Source organism: Callospermophilus lateralis, chromosome 7, assembly GCF_048772815.1.
Source record: "Callospermophilus lateralis isolate mCalLat2 chromosome 7, mCalLat2.hap1, whole genome shotgun sequence".
In the NCBI taxonomy this organism is placed as follows: domain Eukaryota; kingdom Metazoa; phylum Chordata; class Mammalia; order Rodentia; family Sciuridae; genus Callospermophilus; species Callospermophilus lateralis.
Genome location: NC_135311.1, coordinates 14,791,298 through 14,817,342, shown reverse-complemented (window position 1 = coordinate 14,817,342; position 26,045 = coordinate 14,791,298). Strand labels below are relative to the sequence as shown.

General features: G+C 36.5%; 1 protein-coding gene across 1 annotated transcript; it reads right to left on the bottom strand.

Moving 5' to 3' along the window:
* Nucleotides 1–32: 32 nt before the first annotated feature.
* Nucleotides 33–25,223, bottom strand: Hsd17b7 (hydroxysteroid 17-beta dehydrogenase 7). Its single transcript, XM_076861558.1, has 9 exons — nt 25,138–25,223; nt 23,191–23,394; nt 19,469–19,561; nt 17,515–17,629; nt 15,519–15,713; nt 9,199–9,303; nt 8,347–8,403; nt 4,400–4,498; nt 33–695 (listed from the first exon to the last, which is right to left on the bottom strand). The coding sequence occupies exons 1-9, from the start codon at nt 25,170–25,172 to the stop codon at nt 591–593; spliced, it is 1,008 nt and encodes a 335-aa protein (XP_076717673.1). The 5' UTR covers nt 25,173–25,223; the 3' UTR covers nt 33–590.
* Nucleotides 25,224–26,045: the final 822 nt, after the last annotated feature.

Sequence of the window (26,045 nt, the reverse complement as noted above, 5' to 3'; positions counted from 1 at the left end):
AAAAGACATTTTTAAAATAAAAGAAATAATTCAAGTGACCCAAACACATAAATATTTTTATTCCTGAGATTAACTACATGGACATCCATAGTAGGATTGTTTGGATTCTAATAATCTTAGGTTAGGATCATTAGAAGCAGTGCATGAAGGAAATAAAGCACCGGACCTTAGAAAAAATTGCTCATAATGAAAAGAATAAAGCTAAAACTGCCACTCAAGAGAGTGGACAGTGCCTCCTTTTGCTGGTAACAAGCCAAAAGCAAGTCCAAGATGTGCCTGTGTCAAAATTATTCAAGTCCATTCCTTATCACTCGTTTCCACTTGGAAGGATAATACAGATATTCTATTAGGTGATTCTAGTAATTTTGATGTGGCACCATTCTAGAAAATATCTAATTGATATGTTTACTTTACCAATCTTATGTACACACACATATGTACACAGAAACAGTCTTGGAGATAATTCTGAAAGGAAAGGAAAGAGATAATCAGAGTTCACAGTTCACACAAATGCATACCACCCAGCTCAATGGAAAGCCATGTGTCCCAGAATGCACAGAAGGTAGGCAATGTTCCAGAGAGTGTCACTGTCAGCTCTGGTGATCTGATTTTTGAGTGGTGTTGACCCTAACACGCTTTTCCAGTTCCAATAAGTTTTGGTAAAATCTTTCAGCAGTGTCTTCATCTATGTCCATCTGAAAAAGAAGCCAAAAAAAAAAAAAACAATGACAAGAAAGAAGAAAAAATAAAACAAATACCATGTGTATAAAAGGATGACATTCTACATATGTAAGAGAACTAAAAACAAAGGAGCTAGAAGAAAAGGGCATGGTGGAAACCGAGACTATAAAAACTCTCATTTGAACTTCAACACTCACCAAATCTACTGCTGCTCACCTTAAACAGTAAGACTGAAATATCTGAGTACTGCTATCTCCCCTAACTCCCCTGTATCAGTTACAGAAGATACCAATGACGAAAGAAAAGCACAAAAGAGGAAAATCAAGAGAATTTAGAATTTCCAACAGCAATTCCCAAGATCCATCTTCTTTTGTAAAGGAGCCCTTGTTTTTGCTGAGCTCACAGTTGTCCAGACAAAAGATTACGTATTTCCTACTTCCAAGGAAGCTGTGGGTTCCATGTAACACTGTTCTGCCCAAAGAGATGTATGTGCTCATTGAAGAGCCCTGGAGTCTCTTCAAAAGAATAGGGCATCCCTTTTCTTCCTTCTTCCATACTGTTTATTTTAACCAGAAGGATGAGGGCCATACCCTAAGGGCAGCAGATCAATAACAATAGGATGCCTGGATGCCTGACAATTTGTGGGGATGCCTGACAATTTGTGGAGCTGCCGTGCCAACCTGAGGCTGCCTTTTTCCAAACTGCTTTTACCTGAAAGAAATCTAAGATTCTATCTTATTTAATTTTCTGTTATTTTAAATTCTTGTGTTTAAATAGAAAATTCCATTTTGGCTATTTTTTGTTAATGCATTATTGTTCCACAGAACAATGGGGTTCATGTTGACATAGTCATACATGTATGAAATCTAATTTGTTCCACTTCAATCGCCCAGTACTTCCCCTTTGCCTTCCCTTCTCCTTCCCTCTGTTTCTTTTTCTCTACTCTATAGGTCTTACTTCTGTTTATCTATAGTTTTCTTAAAATTTTAATTAGTGTTTTATGAATATATGTAAAGGTGAAATTCATTGTGATATACATGTACACAGCATAATGTGGTCAGTGTCATTTGGCATTTCCTCTTTTTTTCACGTTCTTCCTCTCCTTTATTCCCCCTCCTCTGCTACACTGATCTTCCTTCTATTTTCCTGGGATTCCCTCCCACACACACTTTCCTCTCCCTTCTCATTCCCCTTCCTTTGCTTTCACTGATCTCCCTTCTATTTTCTATTTTTCTGAACTTCCTGGTCTCTGGAGGAATCGCCATACTTTTTCCTAGAATGGTTGTACTGATTTGCTGTCCCACCAACAATGTATGAGTTTACCTTTCCCCCCACATCCTCACCTGCATTTATTATTTGTATTCTTGATGATTGCTATTCTAATTAGAGTGAGATGAAATCTCAATGAAGTTTTGATTTGCATTTCCCTGACTGTCAAAGGTGCCAAAAACATACACTGAAGAAAAGAAAGCCTTTTTAACAATAAGTGCTGTGTATCCATATGTGGATGAAGGAAACTAGATCCCTACCTTTCACTCTGCACAAAAGTCAATTCAAAACAGATCAAAGACCCGGGAATTGGACAAGAAACTGAAACCTCTAGAAGAAAACATAGGTTCAACATATTGGCAAAGCCACTAAAACCAAGGATCAATAAGTGCAATGACATCAAATTAAAAAGCTTCTGCACAGCAAAGGAAACAATTAAGAGCATGAAGAGAGAGAGCCTACAGAACAGGAAAAGATCTTTGTCAGGTGCCCCTCCAACAGGGGATTAATATACAGAATATATAAAGAATTCAAAAAACATAATGCCAAAAACAAACAAAAACCAAATAACCCAGTTAATAAATGGGCAGAAGAATTAAACAGACACTTTTCCAAAGAAGAAATACAAATGGCCAACAAATATATTAAAACATGTTCAACATCCCTAGCAATCACAGAAATATTATCAAAAATCTTATTCTGATATAATGTATGTAAAACACTTTCAGCCTCTCTAAAACAATGATAGCTCTTTTATAAGGGAATGCAAAGCCTAAAATTTAAAAACAGGCTCTTTCTTCACACAATTAAAAAACTAACAATTAAAAAAACTATTTAACATTTTAGAAATGACATTATATTCATTCAACCACATTACAATTTTTTCCATATTAGAACTGGAAGAGACATTAGCGATCTCTTGTAGTTCAGCCTTAACTTTTAACAGACTAAAACTGACATCCATGAATTAAAACATTTTCTTCCATGTACTTCCATAAAATGCTAATGAATTACTTTAGTTTGCAGAATTAAAAGCTTTCTCCCCTTGAGAAAAAAAAACTATTCCCTTTATATTACTATATACTATACTAAATTCAGATAATCTCTATAACCTTGAAAATAAACTAATTAACTTACAATAGAGTTCCCCCAAAATGTATTCTTTGGAATGTTGAGGGGAACATAAAATCTAAGGGAAAAAAACTCACATCATCAAGAACAATTTGGAAAAACCAGGATTAAACATGTCACATATACATTTCTGAACTATTTGAACTTCTGAAAGCCTTTCATGGACTAATGTGCATTGTGGAAGTCTTAGAAAGGGAATAATATGAAGCATCACTCAAATTTACTTGTTCAAAGAAATGCTTTTTGCAAATGTTCTCAAGAAACTAATATCTCACAGAACATATTTTGAAAAACACATAAGATTTGTTTTTAGTAAGCAGACAGCATGGGAACCAGTGAACATGGATCTCCTCAGACCTCATACTACTGAGTTACAGACAAAGATCACTGCTACTTATCTGACTTGCCTAAGATGACTTATTTATCTCCCTCTAGTTTTATTTTATGCCAATGCCTCCTCACAATAAGATAGGCAGATGGGAGGCTCAAACAGACCTTACTCATGACAGAAGTACAACCGTTCTTATAGTTCAAAATAAATTTTCTCATTCCCCATGTTTGATTTCTTTTAAGATTATACAGAGTCCCAAAAAGAAACACAATATTGATTTTTTTTCTGTATTCCTTCCCCTTCTCTTCAAAACATTGATCTATTAAAGCTGATAATTGTTGTAAACAGAACTGAATACTCAAATGGAAATTAACTACACATAGAGATTCCTGTTTTAGGGCTGGGATGTAGCTCAGTGGCAAAGCGTCTGCCTTGCATTCGCAAAGCCCTGGGTTCGACCCCCAGTTCCAAAAAAGACAAAAAAAAAAGAACCCCACCAAAATAAATAAATAAGATTTTAAAAAAAAGAGAGAGAGAATTCCTATTTTACCTAACTTGCAACATATTATCCGATACCTTCATGTGTAAGATAACATGCTAAAACTGGGGGCACAGTCCTTTTCAGAAAGCTTATATGATGATAGGATAACCCAAGGATGAATAGTGTTACATAAGAAAGTTTACAATTTAGGGACCTGACCTGGTCTAAAAGGTCACAGAAGGCTGGGAGGGAAAAACAGAAATCAATCAGATGAAAGAAGAAGTGTAAAAGCAGCTCAGGTAGGAAGAACAGAATATGCAAAGCTCAGAGGAAGGAGAGAACACAAAGAAATGAAAACAAGCTAAAGTAAAGCTACTGAAAGGTGATGCCGTCTTCCCCTGAAGATGCAGGGAAGAGAGGCTGGGAAGGCATAAGGCTGGAATGCAAGATCCAATGCCTCAGCCCAGCAGCTAGTATCTTCAGTGTAGCAATGTAAACAGATTTACCTTTTCCACTGTGACATAATTACTTCCAAAGCCTGTAGTAGCACTCAGATATTTGATCAGAGGATTGAGAGACTCTGGCTTTTGATGGAAAAGCCAAATCTGGAAAGGAAGAATATGACAATGATTTCTTTCTTCTGTGCAAGTGAGTGAGATTTACAATCAGCACCTTATAGAACTTCCCAAACAATTTCTAAAATCCTCTCAAATATCATCAGCTAATTGTTAAAATCTCATGAACCACTCATATATATATATTTTTCCTTTCCTTTTTTGCAGTTTTGGAGATTGAACCCACAACTTGTGCTATTATAATTTGAAAAGAAAAAAAAAAAAAGACGGTTTAATAGTATCCTTTGAAAACTTATTTACATCAGAAGAATCATACTTGCTAAAGTATGTCTTTTCCCTTAGTCCTCAAGTAAATTTCCTGGTCTGTAGATCACAGTAAAATATAGGTCACTGATGTAATATTTTATTAATAGACAAGGATACTCAAAAGTTATATATTGTAAAAAGTCTCCCTCCCTTTCTAATTTCCTAGCCAAAAAGCTCTCCTCTCTGGAAAGCATTTTTTGTTTTTAAACTCTTGTGTATTATTCCAAAGAAAATCTATTTACTGAAAAGCATTTATATCATTTTCTCTTACTCAATGGAAGGATAACATACAGATGTTTCATTTATAAAATATGGCTTGGAGATACTTTCAAATTATATATGTAGAGCCCCTTCATTCTGGTTTTAAAACAAACACAGTATCCCATTTTAGGAATATACTACAACTTATATAAGCAGTTCCAATTAAAAGATATATAAGTTGTTTCCAGACCCTGCTATTAGGAATTATATTGCAATGGATGGTGAATATATCATTTCATACGTTTCAGTGTATCTGTAAGATAAATATCACAGATAAAACTGCTGGGTTGAGGGTACATGCATTATTTAATATTTTGACTGAACTTGCCAGAGTCCTTACTAGCAGCTATATTAATTTACTCTCCCTTGACAATGTAGAAGAGTTCTCGTTTCCATACACCTTTTTCAATGTATATGTTATCAAACTTTCTGATCCTTGATAATCTGAGCTTTAAAAGTTTTCAATAAGTTTTAATTTGCATTTCTCTTAGTATGAGTGAGACTAAGCATCTTTTCACACAATAAAAACCGTTAAACTTTCTATTCATGTAAAGGACATGAACAGAAAAAAAGGTTTATTGTTCCAACAGACTTCATTTCCTGATTTGCTGAAACTCTGTATTTACTAAGAGTGGCAGATATATATTTTTCTTCCAGTTTGAGGCTGGACTTTGGGCTTTATTAATAGTGAAGTTTCTGGCCATCCAATTTTTTTTTTTTTTGTCAAAATTTTCAGTCTTTTCTTTTTGCTGTTTCTGCAATTAGATAAGGATTTACAATCTTGAAGCCATTCATAATTCCCCCATATTTTCTCCTAGTAATTTAATATTTTAACATTTTTTTAACATTTAAATCTCTTAGTTTATCTAGGATGTTATTTTGGTATGAGGTATGAAGAAAAAAATCCTATTCTACGTTTTTTGAAATATTTATTAAATAACCCATCTTTTCCCCACTAATTTTGGAAATGACATATTTATTAATAAATTGCTACAGTTTATGAGTCTGTATCTCAACTTTCTACTCTGTTCCATATGATCCATCTATATGCATGTCAGAACTATACTTGTTTTTTTGTTGTTGTTTGTTTTTTCAAGTGCTAAAGATTGAACCCAGGGCCTCACACACGCTATGCAAGTGCTCTATCATTGAACTATATATCCCAGCCCATACTTTTTTTCACTTAAGTAATTTCCTTTAAATTCTTAAGTGCTGAAATACAATAAATCCTCTGCAATATGCCTTCTCTTATTTACATCTAATTCCTATTTTATAGATAATAAAAGGCTTAGCATGGGTTGGGGATATAGCTCAGTTGATAGAGTGCTTGCCTCGAATGTACAAGGCCAGAGGTTCAATCCCCAGCACCACACACACACATACAAAGGCTCAGATGGACTGGGGTCATAGCTCAGTTGGTAGAGTGCTTGCCTTGCCTGCACAAGGCCCTGGGTTCAATCTCCAGCACCACAAAAAACAAAACAAAACAAAACAAAAAAAACATGTAGGTAAAAAAAAACATGCCCGAGTATTCATAGCCAGGAACTGGAGAATTGGGATTTGGACAGAGTTAATAGTAATTCTAGTGCCCTCACTCTTCATCACTGTGCTTTAAGTCTCTCAAGCTCAAGTTCAAGCTCTCTCTTTTTAAGGAGACAAAACTCATCTAGAGATTGATGCTTCTCCCCATGTGGTATGCTCACATTCTTATCCCCACCCACCAGCAGCTACGACCATCACTGGTGGTATTTAAGGTGATATTTTCCTACCTATCCATATTTTGGGAAATTATAGAAAGGTTACAACAATATTTTTAATTGTGATACTTGTGTCATCCTATTCAAATCCTTCCTGACCCTCAGAGCCTAGGTCAATTCAACTCAGTGAGCAAAGTCTGCTCCAACTACTCCATTCCCCTCACTGGTCCTACTTTCTGATTATTCTTGGAGTAAGCATTATATGATGTCTTATTTCTTGTGTATTTTGTGGGTTTACTCTTTTTTCTAAACATAATTCTAAGCTACTTAGTAATAAGAGATTTTTTTCATCCAACTATTCCCCATTACCTCTGAAACCTATATGGTCTTGACCTCTAGACTTGATTTTCAGTACTATGGATGCACAGATGAGTAACTCCTAAGGACTACATTTTAATACTTATCCTCAACTGGCAGCTATATTAAGAATTAATTAAAACATAGCATAGGCCAGAAGCTGTAGTACACACATATAATCCCAGAGGCTCAGGGACCAGCCTCAGCAATTTAGCAAGGCCCTAAGACACTTAGTGAAACCTTGTCTCAAAATAAAAAGCACTGGGGTGTAGCTCAGTGGGTAAATATCCCTGGGTTCAATCCCTGATATGAAAAAAAATATATATGAAATCACTTGCTTCTACAATCAACTTGTGTGCCTGCAATAAAGGCATTTGATTCTGCAATGCTTACCAAAACAAGAGCATCAAGTCAATCTCCTTCATGTTTCCTTAGTTAATTTCAATTTGATCAAGATTTGAGAATCTACTAAATGTAAACACTACAGTGCTAGGCCCCCATATTCCTAGGATAAAGAGCAAAACTCCTGAAGGAGCTCAATGGAGTTAGCACACAAACAAACTGGCTCTATTACAGTAGGATTTCAACCAGATGGTGAAAAGAACAAGTAACAAGTCTTATATTGTATGACATCATAGAGGTTCCCTTTGGAACTTTGTGTTGAAAAATACTCAGAGACTTTATTTGTGTTCAACATAAAAGAGTTCTATGACTCACTAGTAATCTGCCACTAATGAGGAAACACATGTAATTCATTTTCCAGGTGTGATTTAAGGAAATCTACTATTTTCCTAATAAGCTAATAACTTGATCCTCTAATACCAGTAGGGGAGAGAACCTTCATATAGGGAAATAAAGATGAATTTTGTTTCCCCTATTCTTATCTCACAACATAGTCTTCCCCCATAGGAACTCACCCACCGATTGCCTAATTACCATTGTGCTTTGTTTATCCCCTTATTGTTTCACTGCTGTTTCTCCTCCAGTCACTACTTTATTTTGCTTCTACAGAGCTGCTTTTTCTAACAATGCTAGCAACCAGTGCCACGGTGGATGCTACACTTTTCAAACTCCAATCCTCATGTTCTGCATCTACCCTGATGGTTCACCCTAGTCCTAAACAGGACCTTGATTATTCAGTTTATTCTCTTACTATCTCTCATTATTTTTTCAGCTGAAACTGTTTCTTTTACAAGTGAACTCATAATTCACATCAGCCAAGTCCTTATACAAGCTATAAAAACTTGAGAAACATACCAATGCTTCTGTTCCATTATATGGTGTCAAAGTAAAAGAATTTGCAAAAAAGCGAAGCTGAGAAAAGAAAACAGTCATTTTGAGAGGGTTAGAATAGAGTCACAAAAGAATTATTCATTTTAATATTAAGAAAGAAAACTTAAAACTTCTGATTATGGAACATTTTTCAATATTGAAAAAAAATAAAGACATCAAAAAAGAAATATCAATCTCCAACACTCTGAGTCAACTACTTTTAGCATGAGACATCTTTACTTCTGAACTTTTTTCTATGCCTGCCCAATAAAGGGACATTTTTTTCCTGACTCCTATCAGGAGGAACATTTCCTATCTGTACAATTTTTTAATGTGTACTAGAGGAACTGGTCTTACAAGATTCTCAAAATGCAAAACAAATGAAAACAGTTCTGGGTTATATAATATATAATCATTCCCTTATTGAGAAGCTTTTTATTATCATAATTTTTTTATTTTATTATTAATTATTATTCATCTCTTACAGTGCTTAACTTATAAATTAAACTTTATCCAAAGGTAAGTGTATAGATTCCCAGAAGAGGCAAGTCTTGAAAACTTTTAATGCTCATAAACACATTGAAAATGCAAAAACAGTCCAGCTTAACATTGCTTAACACAGGTTTCCCAAAATTATCTGAATACAGAACTCTTGGGATCCATGGTGCATTATCAAAGAAAATGCTCAGATACTAGAGCAGTGGTAATGCCAGAGAGTTTGGAGCAGAGGCTACATATAAGTAATATAAAAACCTTCCAGTTAAATAGAATTCTGACACACGCAGGTTCAATTTCTTATGTCTTTTACCAACTCTTAAATTAAGAAGTATTACTCACCAGCCAAATCACTGGCATCAGCAGTGTCCATAGAAATGGAGGTAGAATTCCATAGGTCAAATTGGTCAGTACTGTCCCTGGGCAAATTACACTCGAATACAGACCCTGGAAGCACAGAGAGGAGACACAATATGATTTTAATTCAACATACATTGACTCAGTCCAGCTATAGCTAGTGTATACACTAGGTAATAAAAGAGATACATATATAAGCCAGGAAGCCAGGATATAAAGAATTTATACTCCAAGTCATCTCTAAAGTTGGGACTATTTTACTTTAAGAATCAGGTACTGAGAACCCACTATGAGAGGCACTAAGGCTGCATAAACTAGTAAGATAAAGTCTCTATTTTCAAGAAACTCACAGTGTAATTCATCACATCAATAGACTTAAAGACAAGAATCATGTAATCACTTCAATAGATACAGGAAAGCACTTGACAAAATATAGTACCCCTTCAATTAAAATCTCAGTGACATTCCTCATAGAATGCTCATAGAAAGAGCAATCATGAAATTCATTTGGAAAAATAAGAGTCCCAGAATAGACAAAGCAATCCTTCTCAAGAAGAGTGAAGCAGGAGGCATCACAATACTAGACCTTAAAGTCTACTACAGACCTATAGTAACAAAAATGACATGGTACTGGCACCAAAATAGACATGTAGACCAATGGGACCAAATAGAAGACACAGAGACAAACTCACATAAATATTGATTTCTCATACTAATCAAAGGTGCTAAAAACATACCTCGGAGAAAAGATAGCCTATTCAATAAATGATGCTGGGAAAATTGGAAATCCACATGTAACAAAATAAAGTTAAACTTCTATCTCTCAAAAACTCAAAGTAGATCAAAGACTTAGGCACTAGACCAGAGACCCTGTGCCTAACAGAAGAAAATGTAGACCCAAATTTTCACCATGTCTGCTTAGGAACTGACTTCCTTGATAAGACTCCTCAAGTGGAAGAAGTAAAACCAAGAATCAATAAATGGGATGGATTCAAACTAAAATGCTTCTTCTCAGCAAAGGAAACAATAACATGAAGAGAGGGCCTACAGATTGAGAGAAAATCTTTACCACATGCAGCTCAGAGCATTAATCTCCAGGATATGTAAAGAACTCAAAAAACTTAACACCAAAAAAAACAAATAACCCAATCATTAAATGGGCTAAAAAACTGGACAGACAATTCACAGAAGAAATACAACAAATATATGAAAAAAATGTTCAATATCTTTAGCAATTAGAGAAATGCAAATCAAAATACTCTAGTCAGAATGGCAGTTATCAAGAATACAAACAACAATAAATATTGGCGAGGATGTGGAGAAAAGGGTATATTCATACATTGCTGGTGGGAATGCAAATTGGTGCAATCATTATGGAATGTGGCATGGAGATTCCTCAGAAAACTTGGAATTAAACCGCCATTTGATCCAGCTATCCCACTTCTCAGTTTATACTTAAAGGACTTAAAATCAGCATATTACTGTGATGCAGCCACATCGATGTTTTTATAGCAGTTCCACTTAAAATAGCTTAACTATGGAACCAAACTAGGTGCCCTTCAACAGATGAATGGATAAAAAAAAAATGTGGTATATATATGATGGAATATTGCCCAACCTTAAAGAATAATGAAATTATGGCATTTGCCAGTAAATGAATGGAGCTGGAGAATAGCAGACTAAGTGAAATAAGTCAAACCCAAAAAACCAAAGGACAAATGTCTTCTCTAATATGCAGATGCTAATTCACAATGGAGGGGGGTGGGGCTAGGGAAGAATAGTTACTTTACATTGGGTAGAGAGGAGTGAAGAGAGAGGAGTGGGTATGGGAGTAGTAGAATAAATAGTAGGATAGTAGAATGAATTAGACCAGTGGGATTCTACATCATGTATAGCCAGAAGAATGAGAAATTATATCCCATTATATATGATGTACTCTACTGTCATAAATAGCTAATGAAAACAAATTTTAAAAAGAAAAGTATATAGCTATCCATGCCAAGTATAAGCAAAATTTTATTGATGTTCTGTTTATTGAGATAAAATTTCTAAGATCAATAAAAAACAATTTTAAAAAGTACCATAAAAGAAAAAAAAAAATAACCAATCTTGAAGCTGGAGGAGAAAAGTAGAGCCTGATAAGGACTTGATTTTTCCATAGTACTGACTTCACTGAAGATCAATTTATCAATCTTAATAAGAAATTCAGATGAAAAGACTGACAGAGTTTAGTCCTTGCCTTCAAGAAGTTTCAGATGTAGTAAATACAGATAGCCAAACCTAAAGTATGTATTGTTTCCCTGTAGGTCCCTAAGACCCATGACATGGGTGTTCCTGGCATGAGAGGAACAAAGAGCTGTTCTGGTACCATGAAGGGCTCCAACTGAAGATATCTAAATCAGATCCTTAGTCTGGGATTCATCAGGTTAGAAAATTCTGTCTTAGAAAGACAGCCTCAACTAACAGAGCTTATGTTAATAAGAAGGGCCCCATGCCATCTGTAGAAACCTCTGTGGCACTGGGATTGGTTAAAACTATTTCATTTAGTTTAATTTTTACTACATTTTACCTTATTTTAATACTGAATATTTTAACTCATTTTTTTTTTTTTTTTACATTTAATCTCATTTTTTTCCTCTCAAATAAAAATTAGGGGGGCTGGGATTGTGGCTCAGCGGTAGAGCGCTCACCTAGCATGTATGAGGCTCTGGGTTCAATCCTCAGTACCACATAAAAATAAAATAAAGCTACTGTGTCCAACTAAAACGAAAAACTAAATATTAAAAATAAATAAATAAATAAAAATTAAGGACAGGCATCATGGCGTGCATCTATAATCCCAGCACTTCAGGAAGCTGAGGCAGGAAGATCCCAAGTTCAAGGCCAGCCTCAGCAACTTAGCAAGACCTTGTCTCAAAATAAAAATAAAAAGGACAGCTGATGTGGCTCAGTGGTATAGCATGCCTGGGTTCAGTCCCAGAACCAAAAAACAAAACAAAAAGGCAGTGCCAGGGTAACACAGATCAATAGACAGATGGCACACTGACAAACAGAAGCTGGAAGCTTTTTATCATTTATTTGGTGCTGCAGAGGACTGGTAGTACCTGACATGGGTCATTCACTCCTCAGAGTTCCTTGGATTAACTAACAATTCTCTGAAAAAAAATGTCAAGAGCTGGAACTCATCACCACTATACCCAAAAATTCTTCCCCAAAAAAGTATCTCATTTTGCCCCAAAGATTGCTAAGGAAAAGTTCTTATTCTAGAAATAGTTAGAAAACATTTAGTTCCAAATGAGAGATCTTCAAACAAAAATACAGGGTTTTCAACATGTAAAACTTTCTTTGATAAGCAAAAGAAATTAACAAGACACCTCTCCATGCTTAGTTACAGGGAAAAAATTGTGATGACCTTGAGAATTTCTATGTAGCTTATATAAGGACAGCCTGCATTAATGAATCATTAAAATCTCTCAGGTAGCCAATACAGAACCTGACACTTAAAGTAATACAAAGCTTCAAAAGGAATTTAAGTTTCTTCTCTCCTTATAAAAGCCAAGGAGGAAAAGCTTGAACCAAAAAGCTAAGAACCTTTTTTTGTGTGTAATTGTTGATTGATTGTATATCCTCTTCTGAGAAGTGTCTGCTCAGGTCCTTGGCCCATTTGTTGATTGGGTTATTTATTTTTTTTGTTGTTTAGCTTTTTGAGTTCTTTGTATACTCTAGAGATTAGAGCTCTATCTGAAGTGTGAGGGGTAAAAATTTGTTCCCAGGAGGTAGGCTCCCTATTCACCTCACATATTATTTGTCTTGCTGAGAAAAAACTTTTTAGTTTGAATTTATCCCATTTGTTGATTCTTGGTTTTAATTCTTGTGCTATAGGCATCTTATTAAGGAAATGGGGGCCTAGCCCCACGTGATGGAGATTAGGGCCTACTTTTTCTTCTATTAGACGCAGAGTCTATGGTTTAATTCCTAGATCTTTGATCCATTTTGAATTAACTTTTGTGCATGGTGAGAGATAGGGATTCAATTTCATTTTGTTGCATATGGATTTCCAGTTTTCCCAAATAAGAGAGCTCATGTAAAAAATAAATAGATAGATAAAGTAAGCTAGGAACCAATTCCAACAAGTTTTAGAAGAGAGCAGTATTAGCTAAATCTCCTTTTACTGTAAAAGATGAAATCCCAATTTTACTTAACAATTGAAATTTAAATAAAGTCCTGGAGATCTCTTTTTAATGTTTCTATTAGTGCATTATAATAATATGTAATAGTGGGATTCTTTGTGCATTCATATGGGCACATAATTTGCTCCAATCATTCCCCAGTAATTACCTTTTTCCTCCTCTCCTTCTTACTCCTGTTCCCCTTCTACTATTCTGGTCTTCCTTCTATTTATTTACATATATATATATATATATATATATATATATATGTATGTATATATATATGTGTGTGTGTGTGTACATTTATGTATATATATATATATAATTTTTTCATTGACGCATGAATTATAATCATTCATAAATGTAGGATTCATTGTACTATATTCATACATTTATATAGCATAATTTGGTCAGTTTTAGTCACCTGTTCTTTTTCTTTCCCTCCTTCCCAGAGCTTTCTATGAAAGGAAAAGCTAATATGACCTTGCCCTTTAAAAGGGAGTTTCCAGAGTACAAAGAAGCAATGTGACAAGTTTTTAAACATCTCAAGAAACATTAGAAAGAGGTGCCTAAGTGGACCAACACACTGAGCACAAGATGAAATAATAATAGTCAACACATGAACATACACAAGAAGATGCACAGACACCTACACAAATACACACCCCACATATACACATACACACATACCCACAAAAATACACACACACACACACACACACACACACACACACACACAGGTATCCCCAAGTGTATGCATGCACACAAGCACACCTTATATTCACAAACACCCATAAATATATGGGTGTGTGAATGCACGCACACACATACACATATAAATATCCTCACACTCTGAGCACACAGCACCTCTATGATGCTTCATACTGATCCCCTCATTCCACTCTCCTAACAAATCCATGAGGCAGACATTTATTATCCCTATTTTTTTCAGGAGGCAAAACTGAGGCATAAGGAGATAAAATAATTTGCCAAAGATGACAAAGCTAGTAACAAAGTCAAAATTCAAATCCAGTTTTAGAGAAGATATTTTTATATTACCCTGGGTTAGTCAGTTTTTCAACACTGTAACCAAATATCTGATAAGAATAACTTAGAGGAGGAACATTGATTCTGGTTCATGGTTTCAGAGGTTTAGTCCAAGGTTGGCTGACTCTACTGCTCTGGCCCAAGGTGACAACAGAACCTCAAGGTGGAAGGGCATGGCAGAAGAGCACTGCTCCACTCATGGCAAGCAGAAGGCAGAAAGGGAAAGCGCAAGGGGCCTCTAGGAAGATGAACTCTTCCAAGGCACATCACCAGTGAGTCACCCCCTCCAGTCAAGGTCTACCTGCTTCTAGTAACCACCCAGTTAGTCCATTCAAACTAGAATAGACTGATTAAGTCACAGCTCTCATAAGTAAATGTAAATGAGAAAGATCAGAGACTTGCAGTTAATATTTTAGACATGGGCAATCAAGGCGAAGAAGCAGTAAGCTGCAAACCACAATGGGTACAAGGAGCCAACACGACTCACAAGGGTCAGCTTCTCCAAAGAAACACCCTCTAAACTCAGATCCCCATGGAAGAAGAGCTCTGGAGTCTTATCTAAAATCACCATTACCCAAAGAGCATTATAACTATTGACTGGAAGGTAGTGCAGTTTAGTGGGAAAAGTTCAAACTGTGAAGCCAGCTGGCCTGGGCTTGTCTCTGAGTGCTACCATTCACAAGACACATGAGATTTTTGAGTAAATGATTCAAATTCTCAAATTTTTTTTGTTCTCATTTAAAAAATGGTAATAATCAGACCCACCTAACTGCAACAGGGAAGACAATAAATAACAAACAAGATAAAAAGTAGAGCACCTGACAGTAAGTACTTAAACAGTGGCTATTGTTATTGTTAGTAGTGTCATTCTCTTAACAGGTTGGAGTTCCTGAATACTACATTATAATAAATGAACCACATAAAAATAAAAGGTCAGGAACTAATCACCTCTGTTCCAAAGCTTTCATGTATACCAACTCTCACTCTAAACTACAATAGAAAGTGGGAAACCAGCCATATTACTAGGAAATAGATTGTAATTAAGAAACTACTATTCTGCCATTTCCATATCACTGAAACAGGCCTCACCTGCTGGTTGAAGTGCTTATTCAAAGCCACATTTAGAAGGTCAGTGGCATATTTGGAAGAGCTGTAGGGTTCCTGGCCTTTCCTGTGCTGGATGTCTTCAAGACTGAAATTAGATTTCCTTGCATTCCGAGATGATGTCCAGATGAGTTGAGATGGATTATAACTGTGACAGAGGAGAGGTTCTAGTTCCCGAATCTGAAAGAAAAAAAAAAAAGTATCAAAATCTGCTGAGGGATACAGGATAACAATTTTGAAAATACTACATCTGTATACTAGAATTGAATTATTACATACATGGATTGAAAATGGAAAGAACCAGGTTTGGCACTGATGGAGTAAAAAAAATTACAAATAAGAAAGAGAAGGAGGCTAGAATGATCCAAGAGGAATTAGAGATGCCAGTATTAACTCATGTCCATCCTTATAGGAATACAGATTAGTTACATATAAAATAGATATGTATACATCCATGAGTTCACATGCACGTACTTATCTCCTTAGCAGAAAGGCATGAAGCAATTGACATCTCAATAGCAACAAGCACCCAGATCTTGTTTTCTGATAACAATTTTCAAATAAAAGGAACCAGATCTCCTTAGAGAAACAGCTGTTCTAGGATCAAGGCAGAAAATACAAGAAGCACCCTACAGTGCCCAAAAGAAAGAAAGTGCTCCAAATGAAAGTTAGAACAAAACCAGGAAACTCAAACAATGGCATAAAAGTACAAGAGATGGGGGAACCAACTGAAAGAACCAAATAGAAATTGTACATCCATGAGTCCATCTGGATATAAAAAGATGATCAAATAAAGAAAAATTTAGAAATGGAAAAGACACAAATCTCTATTGCCAGAAAAATTCCAAGTAATTTCTATAGATGATCTGCCCTTGTCCCTTCCTGGGACAAGAGCATAGAGCATAGAGCATGCTAGATAAGCTACACATCTCGTGTTTAACTTTATATGCATGCCTGAAATTATAACACCAAAGTGCTAATGCTTAAGAAATCAGAAATCATGAAAATAAAAAATTATGTATTACTGATTAATAATGGCTTGTCTACCATCCCAAACTATTGGATGCCAAGCACACTTCCAAAGACTACTTAGAATTAAGAATGGGTAGCAGGGCATGGTGGCGCATGCCTTAATCCCAGTGGTTTGGAGGCTGAGGCAGGAGGATCTTGAGTTCAAAGTCAGCTTCAGCAACTTAGTGAGGCCCTAAGCAACTCAGTGAAATAAAATATAAAAAAGAGCTGAGGGGCCAGGGTTGTGGCTCAATGGTAGAGCACTTGCCTAGCATGCGTGAGACACTGGGTTCCATCCCTGGCACCACATAAAAATAAGCAAATAAAGGTAAAAAAAAAAAAAAAAAAAAAAAAAAGAGCTGGGGATGTGGCTCAAGTGGTTAAGTGCCCCTGAGTTCAATCCTCAGTACCAAAAAGAAAAAAAAAAAATGAAATAAAATAAAAACTGGTATGCTTTATCTCAGTTCTATACATTATTTATGAAGGTTACTGTACATTTTCCACTTTCTATCTCGATTCACTACAGTCCTTGTTAAAAGAAAAAAAAAATTATATATCAATAGGTTACTATAGGGAAACAATGTTTTCAAAAAGTCAAGTGAAATAAAGTGATTACCTTATTTATTTACTTGTTTATTTGTTTACTGGTACTGGGGACTGAACCCAGAGGCACTTTACCGCTGAGTTACATCCCCAGCCTTTTTACTTTTTATTTGTAGACAGGATTTCACTAAGTTGCTGCAGCTGACCTCAAACTTTCAATTCTACTGACTCAGACACCCCAAGCACTGGGATTCCAGGCCTGTGTCACTGCCCAGCTGATCACCATATTTAAATACTCAAACATTTAATGCTACCCATAAACTAATGAACTTAAAAACAAAAGAAAAAAAAAAAAATCACTGTAATGTATCCATGCAAGCCCTTAGGATCATAGCACTAAATGTGGGTTTAGTTAAGTCTTTTTTACCAGGATAAAGTGTCCAAAGATATTGGTTGCAAACACCTCCTGAAGCCCATCAGCAGTGACCCTATCCTGTTGGGTCAGCAGTCCTTCAGCTGTGGAGAACATATGAATCGCTTTTCTGAAACAGCAAAAGACAGTGGTATGACTTTTTAAAGCTTCTTTAATTAAAGACACTCCCCATTTGCCCTACTCCCCCACCAACACATACACACAAGCTACAGCTTCCTTGAGTCTATCATGACAGAAATAGAAATATCAGTTTCTCAGACAGGGTTATTCTGAGTTATTAAATGAGATACCAAAAAAAAAAAGCTTTCTTTCCCCAAATTCATGGAAATATTTACATACTTACTATTCACACTACCAAAAGGAAGCCATGTCTCTCAAAACCTGCTTCTAGCAAACACTCTCTTCACCTCTTTCCAAATCAGGTTAAAGATAAACTGTTCTGAAGGAAAACAGCTATGCCAAGAGAGAAAAGTCTACCTGCACACAGTTTGTTTAACTGCTTAAAAAAAAAAAAAAAAATTAGGCAGGTTTGTTTTTTCACTAGGAATTTTTAGAGCACTGAACATACTAATATGCTGTTTTGCTATGCAATCAATTTAGCAGGTCAAGACCAGTGTTCTGGACACTGAAGAATAGCAGGAAGCAGGTTTATTGGCTGCAGGGTTCAGAGGTAGGTCTCGCCTAAAAATTCTTCCTCTGAACACCGAGTTTAGAAATATTTAGAATTTTATACCCAGTGTACAGGGGGAGGGGGAGCTCAGAGGTTCACAATCTGTAGAAGTCCACATAAAAGTAGTTTTGTTTGTTTGTTTTTTCTCTAATGTACTTGACAGTTAACCCAGTCTAGATACAAATAAATCAAGGACATTCTCTGTAAAAAGCAGTGCCTGGGGTAGGGAGAGTTTTTCTCCCTTTTCCTTCAGCAGCTGGTTTTCAAGGATTTCTCCACTGTTTGGGTTAGTCTTATCACACTCTGCTTCAGCAAACATATCTCCTGCCTAAAAACTTCTTTCAGAACTTTTTTCTGATAGTCTAAGAGCAATTATGGTGAGGGTCTCTACAGAAGCTTAATTAAGATTTCCTGTGAAGAAGGGGGTGCCACTACAATGTGGGGTTTGTCTGTGTATGTTTTAATGCAAGAAAAGCGGTAATTAGCATGCAATAAAAATATGCATTTATAAGTAAGTGTACTGAGTCACAAAATAAGACATTTCTTATTCTGGTTTATGATTTTGTTTGTTTGTTATAGTACTAGGGATTAAACTCTGGGTCTTGAGCATGCTAAGAAAGCACTCTACCACAAAGCTATGCTCCCAACCCAGGTAAACAGGTTTTTCTTTTAACATTTTTCTTTTTTTTTTTTAGTTGTAGATGAACACAATACCTTTATTTTATTTATTCATTTATTTTTATGTGGTCCTGAGGATCAAACCTAGTGCTTCACACATGCCAGACAAGTGCGCTACCACTGAGCCACAACTCCAGCCCCAGGTAAACATTTTTGAAAGCCAATACATCAATGTGTATCGAGAAACTCCCAAGTAAACACTAGTTCTTTGCGTTTCTCCCAGCTACCAGTCAGAGCACCTGACATACAGCTAAGGAAAATCTTCCAAAGCAGCCTTTGTGAGCCTGGAGTCTCCCTGGAAACTCTAATGTAGAAATGTTCCTGCAAATAGGCACACTCAGGCAGACCAAAACCCAACATCCTGAAACATCCAACCACTTGGAATGTCCTAGAGACCTAGAATACCATAAGAAGGAAGTTGCATGAAAAAATGAATGCTTTTCTTTCATGACCTGGTTGTAACACCTGTTTTCTATGATTTCACCCTTCCCAACATTCCTTTGCCTTTCATTCCCCACAATTTAACACACCAAAAACAAAATTAGGAGAAAAAAAAGAATACCTTTCTTTTAATCAATTCATCTCGAAAATGGAAATTACCTTGAAAAGAGGCCAGAGAAAAATGCTTTAATATTTAGGTGTGGGTTAGGCATGATCCCAGCATTTAGATACACATAGTCTAATCTTTGAAACCTGCAAGTAAAACATTAAGACAAGATTGTTAGAATAATGAAGACAAAAGGTAGTGTATTCTATCTTTAGAGTATAGAAGGCCTGAGGACAGGAAAAATTTTCTGGCTAATTAAGATGGCCACTTCAAGATAAATAAATAAGACAGGGTTATAGCATTTTTCTTTTTTCTTAGCCCCAGTAAATGTTTGAGTTTTTCTTTTTTCTTTCTTTTTTGGTTTTTGTTTGTCTCTTTGTTTATCTGCTTTGACACTGGTTTCCATGGGCTTGAAAGTCAAATCTTCTCTGATCAATAAACCCTTCCAGTTTCCCAATTAGGGAGTGCAGCAACCCTCTCTTAATCTGCTTTCCTGTTATTACAAAGTTTTTTTTTTCCTTGCATTTAGTTAGTTGGTTAATTAATTAGTTCACCATCCCCCCTAGTTGACAAATAAAATTTATATCACATATAATAGATATAGCCTGACCTATCTCTGCTGGAATCTGAAGGCCAAGATGTCTACTAAAATGGAGGACCCACACGGAAGCCATTCAGCATTCATGGACAAGAACTATTTACCATAAAATGATGAAAGTTCACTGTCATATGGTGACATTATAAGAGCTGAATGGGGGTAAGATATTCTTGGAAAGTTTGGTCCAGAATACTTGTGGAGGGAACTGTAAAATGCTGACTTGAGAAAACTTTTTCATTTTTAAACCTATATAAACCTAAATCTAAGTGTACCCCCTTTGAACTAGGCTCAAGATGAATGGAGCCTCTTCTCATGATACTCAAAGGTACCATGCATATTAAAAATAATTCCTATAATTCTATGTACACCCTGTGTCTTCTGTGTAGACAGAAGGAGAGAGCCATAGCTATTAAAACTGGACCTTGAAATACATATATGGCTGCCAATTCAGATCACACATAAGTATTTCTTATTCATCTTATTAATAATTAACAGTCAAAAGACTCTAGTTACTAAGCTGTTTAAACACTGGTCTTATTAAGATCAGTTTATCACACAAGGGCCACAAAGATAATAATTAGTTCCAGCTATTGTTTATGGTTCCATTATCTAATTTTTAAACTTCCATCAAAGAATATTAATCTATTTTGCTAGGAATGAAGACAAAACACTTAGTGAAGAGTAAACATTGCACCAGAACATCAAATTAAGCTCTGGCTTCAATAAAAGAACAAAATATTTTCAAAGATGAAATGATTGACACAGTTGCTCTATTCTGGATACATGAGAATCACTATTTCTTATGAGTTTTAAACTGCACATATCTAATAAAACAGAGTATTACAGATGGAAAGACCAGGTTTCAGGGATGGTGCTGCTGAAGGGATCCTTCTCAAGCTCTCGTCTCAAATTTACTTCAGGACCAGAACCAACAATATCCATTTGGGCCATTAAGTATAGTGGGGTCTACATAGGCAAGAGATCTATCCATACACTTTCAAATATTCCCAAATTCATGAATATCACTATCACCACTATTTCCTAAAACCAGGCAATGCTGCCCATCCCAGAGAAAGAGATTTTGTGGATTAAACAAATACATCAAAGTTGCACTAAGTTGACGACAGGCAACTGAGACAACTGCCATCTTACCCTCTTCAATGCTCCCTTCTGTTACACAGCCTTGAATTTGTGCTAAATCACTAAATATCTCATTAGATTACTAAATTTTCAATAGATTACCAAATATCTTGAGTCTTTGAAGGCAACTGAGAATAGTCCATACTACAAATATTAAAACTTAACATCTCAAAAGTCAATTATATTGACATGGACCATTTTTTCACAAAGGATGAAGGTTCTTTTCCACCAGAAAAGGAAAAAAAAATAATTCAATTTATACTAAGTAAGATAACTAGCTGGCTAGGAAGGTCTGGGGAAAGAAGGCCTGCAAATTTCTCTCCAGACTCAGGTTTTTGTTGTTGTTATTCTTTTTAGATATTCGTGACAGTAGAGTGTATTTTGACACATTATACATACATGGCGTATAGCTTATTCTAATTAGGATATCATTCTTGTGGTTGTAAATGATGTCAAGTTTCACTAGTTGTGTATTCACATATAAACATAGAAAAGTTATGTCTGATTCATTCTACTGTCTTTCCTAGTCCCATCCCCCCCTTCCTTCATTACCCTTTGTCTAATCCAATGAACTTCTATTCTTCCCCACCCCACCAATTGTGTATTAACATCCATATATCAGAGAGAACATTTGGCCTTTGGTTTGGGGGGACTGAATTATTATTTCACTTAGCATGATAGTCTCCAGTTTCATCCATTTACCAGCAAATGCCATAATTTAATTCTTCTTTACGGCTGAGTAATATTTTATTGTGTACATATGCCACATTTTCTTTACATTTGTCTGTTGAAGGGCACTTAGGTTGGTTCCATAGCTTTGCTATTGTGAACTGAGCTTCTGCAAACATTGATGTGGCTGTGCCACTGTAGTATTCTGTTTCTAAGTCCTGTTTGTAACTCTATAAAGAATCTTCATGCAGTTTCGGCTTGAAGACTGTCTAAGTTACGGAAGAATAAGGGGTATAAAACATATCACAATTTATTGGAAAGTAGAACCTGTAAAATCTCCTTGTTTTTTTTAGAAATATGATGTGACAGAAAACTCCAGGAATTCAGCAAGAGAGAGAAACTGGATGCACAAAGGTCCAAGGCCATAGAGAACAGGAGTGGGGTGAAAATACAGCTTCATAACTTGTGCATTTGTGACAGGGAAATGCAAATGACTATGAAATCACAAAAATAAAATACAAAGTATTATTGTCCAGGAAATGTCTTTACCAAGAACACCTTCCTTGTATCTATCACATTTCCTCTACTGTGCATGGAAATAAAATAGTTCCCTGTTTCATAAAGGCCTCAATTATTTAAAAAGAAATAAAAAAGTATGAAAATTAATCAATGTGGATAACACTATGGCTCACTCGTATTTTTACTGAAGGATTTATAACCTTTGGAGATCATAAATTCCTCTTAGAATTTAAAGAAAGGATCCTCTGAACCCAGAAAAAAATGTACTGTGCACCGAGGCACAATTCTGTGTGCACTTCCAGGGAAATTAAACAACCAAGGACTCTATTCCTTCATATACCAAAATACTCATCAAATGCCTATCACATGACAATTATTGTACAGATATGAAGAAATCTTTACTGCCTGGGGAAAAAGATTTCTTAGGAGCAAGGAAGAGAACTGAGCTTTAGAACAGCCCAACCAGATAAAGTTACATGATCCTATTAGGCATACCACTCCTATTTCTGTATTAGTTTCATCAAGTGTTAAATATCAATACTCTCCCTATCAATTAGTGAGTTTGTTATGTGGAAGAAATATGTAAAAATAGGTTCAAATATCAAAGGAGTTACATTAATTTAAGCCTTTACAACTGACCATATATCAGGGTATATTCACAAATTTATCTTCATGACTGAGAATGAAAATGTGATGTATTGAAATGAAACTGAGATGTATTGAGGATCACTCTACAGATTTTCTCAGCATAACTTCTTACCTGTTCAAAGTTTTCCTATCCTTTGATATTTTATTAAATGTTATGTTACACAATCACATGAGAGAGAAATGTGACAATAGGAGACATACCTTTGCTTAAGTTCTTTGGCAGCCTCGAACACTGACTGTAAGTTGCTGATATCCACCTGCACAGTGGTGACTTCAGCAGTGGGGTAACAGGTCAACAGAGCAACACGGACAGCTTCTGCCTTGCCCGTGTTCCTGCACGCCAAACAAAGGTAAAGCTCATTGTCTTCTGCCAGAAGCCTCTTGCAAAGGGCTAGGCCGATGCCACTGAGAAAGCAATTCAGGTACAAGATATATGTAAATTCAGATGGTGCTAAATAAAGGCATTTCTTTCTGACTGTATCAAATTGAGCTCCAAGGAGGAGTAGAGACGGAGAAAAAAAATACTTAAGCATTACTTAAAGAAAAGAGGAACTCTAATATTCACTCTAATAGTCATTTGTTCAGGATGATGTCTCCTTTGTTTCTCCCATTCCAAAAAATCTCAATCGCACAATAACTGGTTTTCATTATGTTCTTACTGTGCTATTCATGACAGTAATACATTACTAGCAAGTGTTGAAAAGAGCATTTTATTAGCTGTTTCTTGTGCTTATGGTTTATTTTGCTGTCTACATTCTTCAAGGTCCAGGGCTCCATCACCTATTGGTATCATCGCCACTATAAGGAGAACCAGAAATCCCTGATAAGGGAATGAATGAGTTTTTTAGGAAGAGGCATCAGTGACAGGCAGGAGGTATAAGTCCCTCTCGATTACTGTGACTGAATAACCAATACAAAGAGAAAGAACTCAGTATTATTGAATAGAAGGTAGCAATAAATATTAGATGGGGACCAAGAAAGAGGTGCAGGGACAAGTATGCTTAGACTTTAATAAACTACTTCAGAAAGAGCACTATAAAACTTCCCACTAGATGGCGACAGCAGTCAGATCATCTGCTGGGACTAATGAAAACCGGGGCAATAAATTATATATTAGAATTCCAAAAAGAGCCTGAAACCATCAGTAATATGTTGGTACTACCAATGCTGCATCAAGTATATTATGTTTATTCATCTTCACTAAAGAATAACAGGACTTTAAATATAAAATTGCACATATCACAATATATGAAAAAGAAGCAAACACTAAGTCAACCCTGCTTTATTTATCCCCCGTTGGCAAAGTAGAGGACATACCGAAAAACTGTGCATGGCAGACACCTACATAACTGATTTAGTTAATATGAATATGGTTAGATAACTGAAGCAGGGCAATCTTAAATGACATTTACCATATTTTCTGTCTTAATCTCTCAAAACGCCAAAAAGCAATTAGTAGAAAAATGGATTGATTGATTTCATCCTCCACACATTCTTCGTGAAAGTACAAATGAGAAGTAAAACAGTCAGTCAATAAAGGAGGCTGAGAGTCCAGGTGAGCAATCCCGGAATAATTAGGAGCTAATAACTCTGCACTCGGACTATGCCTTAACAGGAATCATTTTTTCCTATGTTCCTATCATACACTCTTACAGAGTATGTGTTAGTGCTGTGTGAAATGAAATAAGACACCAGCTCCCCACCGCGCGCGCGGGCTCCTGATGCTCATGGAAGTTGAAATTTTAAAACGAGGAGCATAAGACATGGCCACGTGCTCAGCACTGAACTAAACTTCAGGAATTCACAGAGAATACTTCAGAGTGGGTCAAAGGCGTGTGCAGGGTCCGCGTAGGAATCTTCCTTTTCCCTTGATAATCACAAGCAACCCTGACGACTTACTGGTGGTGTAGTTCTCCCTTACACTGCCATGTTTTAATTCAAAGCACCAGTTTCTGAGTACCTCAAGGGGCCAGCATGCCCCACACCTTGGCGAAGGAACCGGAGAATAGTAAGACGAGGTCTCGGCCCAAGTCCCCAAAGGAGCAAATTCAAAGACAAGCAACTGCCCGGGTTGTCAACGGCAGGTCGCCGGCTTCTGCTCCCTCCGACCCCAGAACGCAGCCTCTGCAATCCCCAAAGAGCCCTCACCTGCTCGCCCCGGTGACCAAGACCACCTTTCGCATCTTCGCACACTCAAGAGCCGAACAGTAGGGCAGGTTCTCACCTCAGCGTTCGGAACCCCTGCTAATTCATACTAACTTTGGAACCTCCCCCCTCCCCCGCCCCGCCCCCAGAGAGGCTGCCCCCAGGGGCACGCCCACCAATGGGGGACCGATCGGGACTCTTGCGTCATCGACTCCACACCGTGCCTGCCAATCTCAGTCCGCCGTCGGCGCGCAACGCCTAGGCCGGGTGGAGTGAGATAGGCCGAGGGGCGGAGCCGCGTGACGCAGAGCGTCAAGCCAATCCAGGAAGTCCCCGCCTACTCCGGGGCGCAAGTGCCTCCCGCCCCGCTGCTCCGGGCTTGGGGCAGCTGCGTTTTTCCGGGTGGTGGTGCTCTTTGAGCGGAGCATGGGTTGCCTTGGCTCCTACAGAGTCGATGTACTGGAGCCTCAGAATGGCTTTAGGATGGTTGCACCAGAGCTTGTATTAGAGAAAAGGGATAGATGTAGGAGCTAAATTTCAGGGATTATCTGCTTTTCCACTGTTTTTTTTTTATGCTTATCACATTTATTAGTAATGTGCAACAATGTTTAAGGTGTCATCAAGTAAAAATAATGCATATTATACATTAATCATATATGATTATGTGAAGCATATATTAACTTTTGAAAAATATTGCCTAAAATAGAAAATCTGAATATATGTGAATTTCTTATTTATGAATTGTGAAATTTGGAAGAAATATTTGTATGTTTTGTATTTTATCATTTTATCAAAAAAAATCTTATATAACTACAAGTTAAGAATAAAAGGGATAAAGGGAAAGTGAGGAAATTAAGAAATAAAGATAAACGCTTGAAACTTTCTAACAAAATAAATTTAAAATGATCACT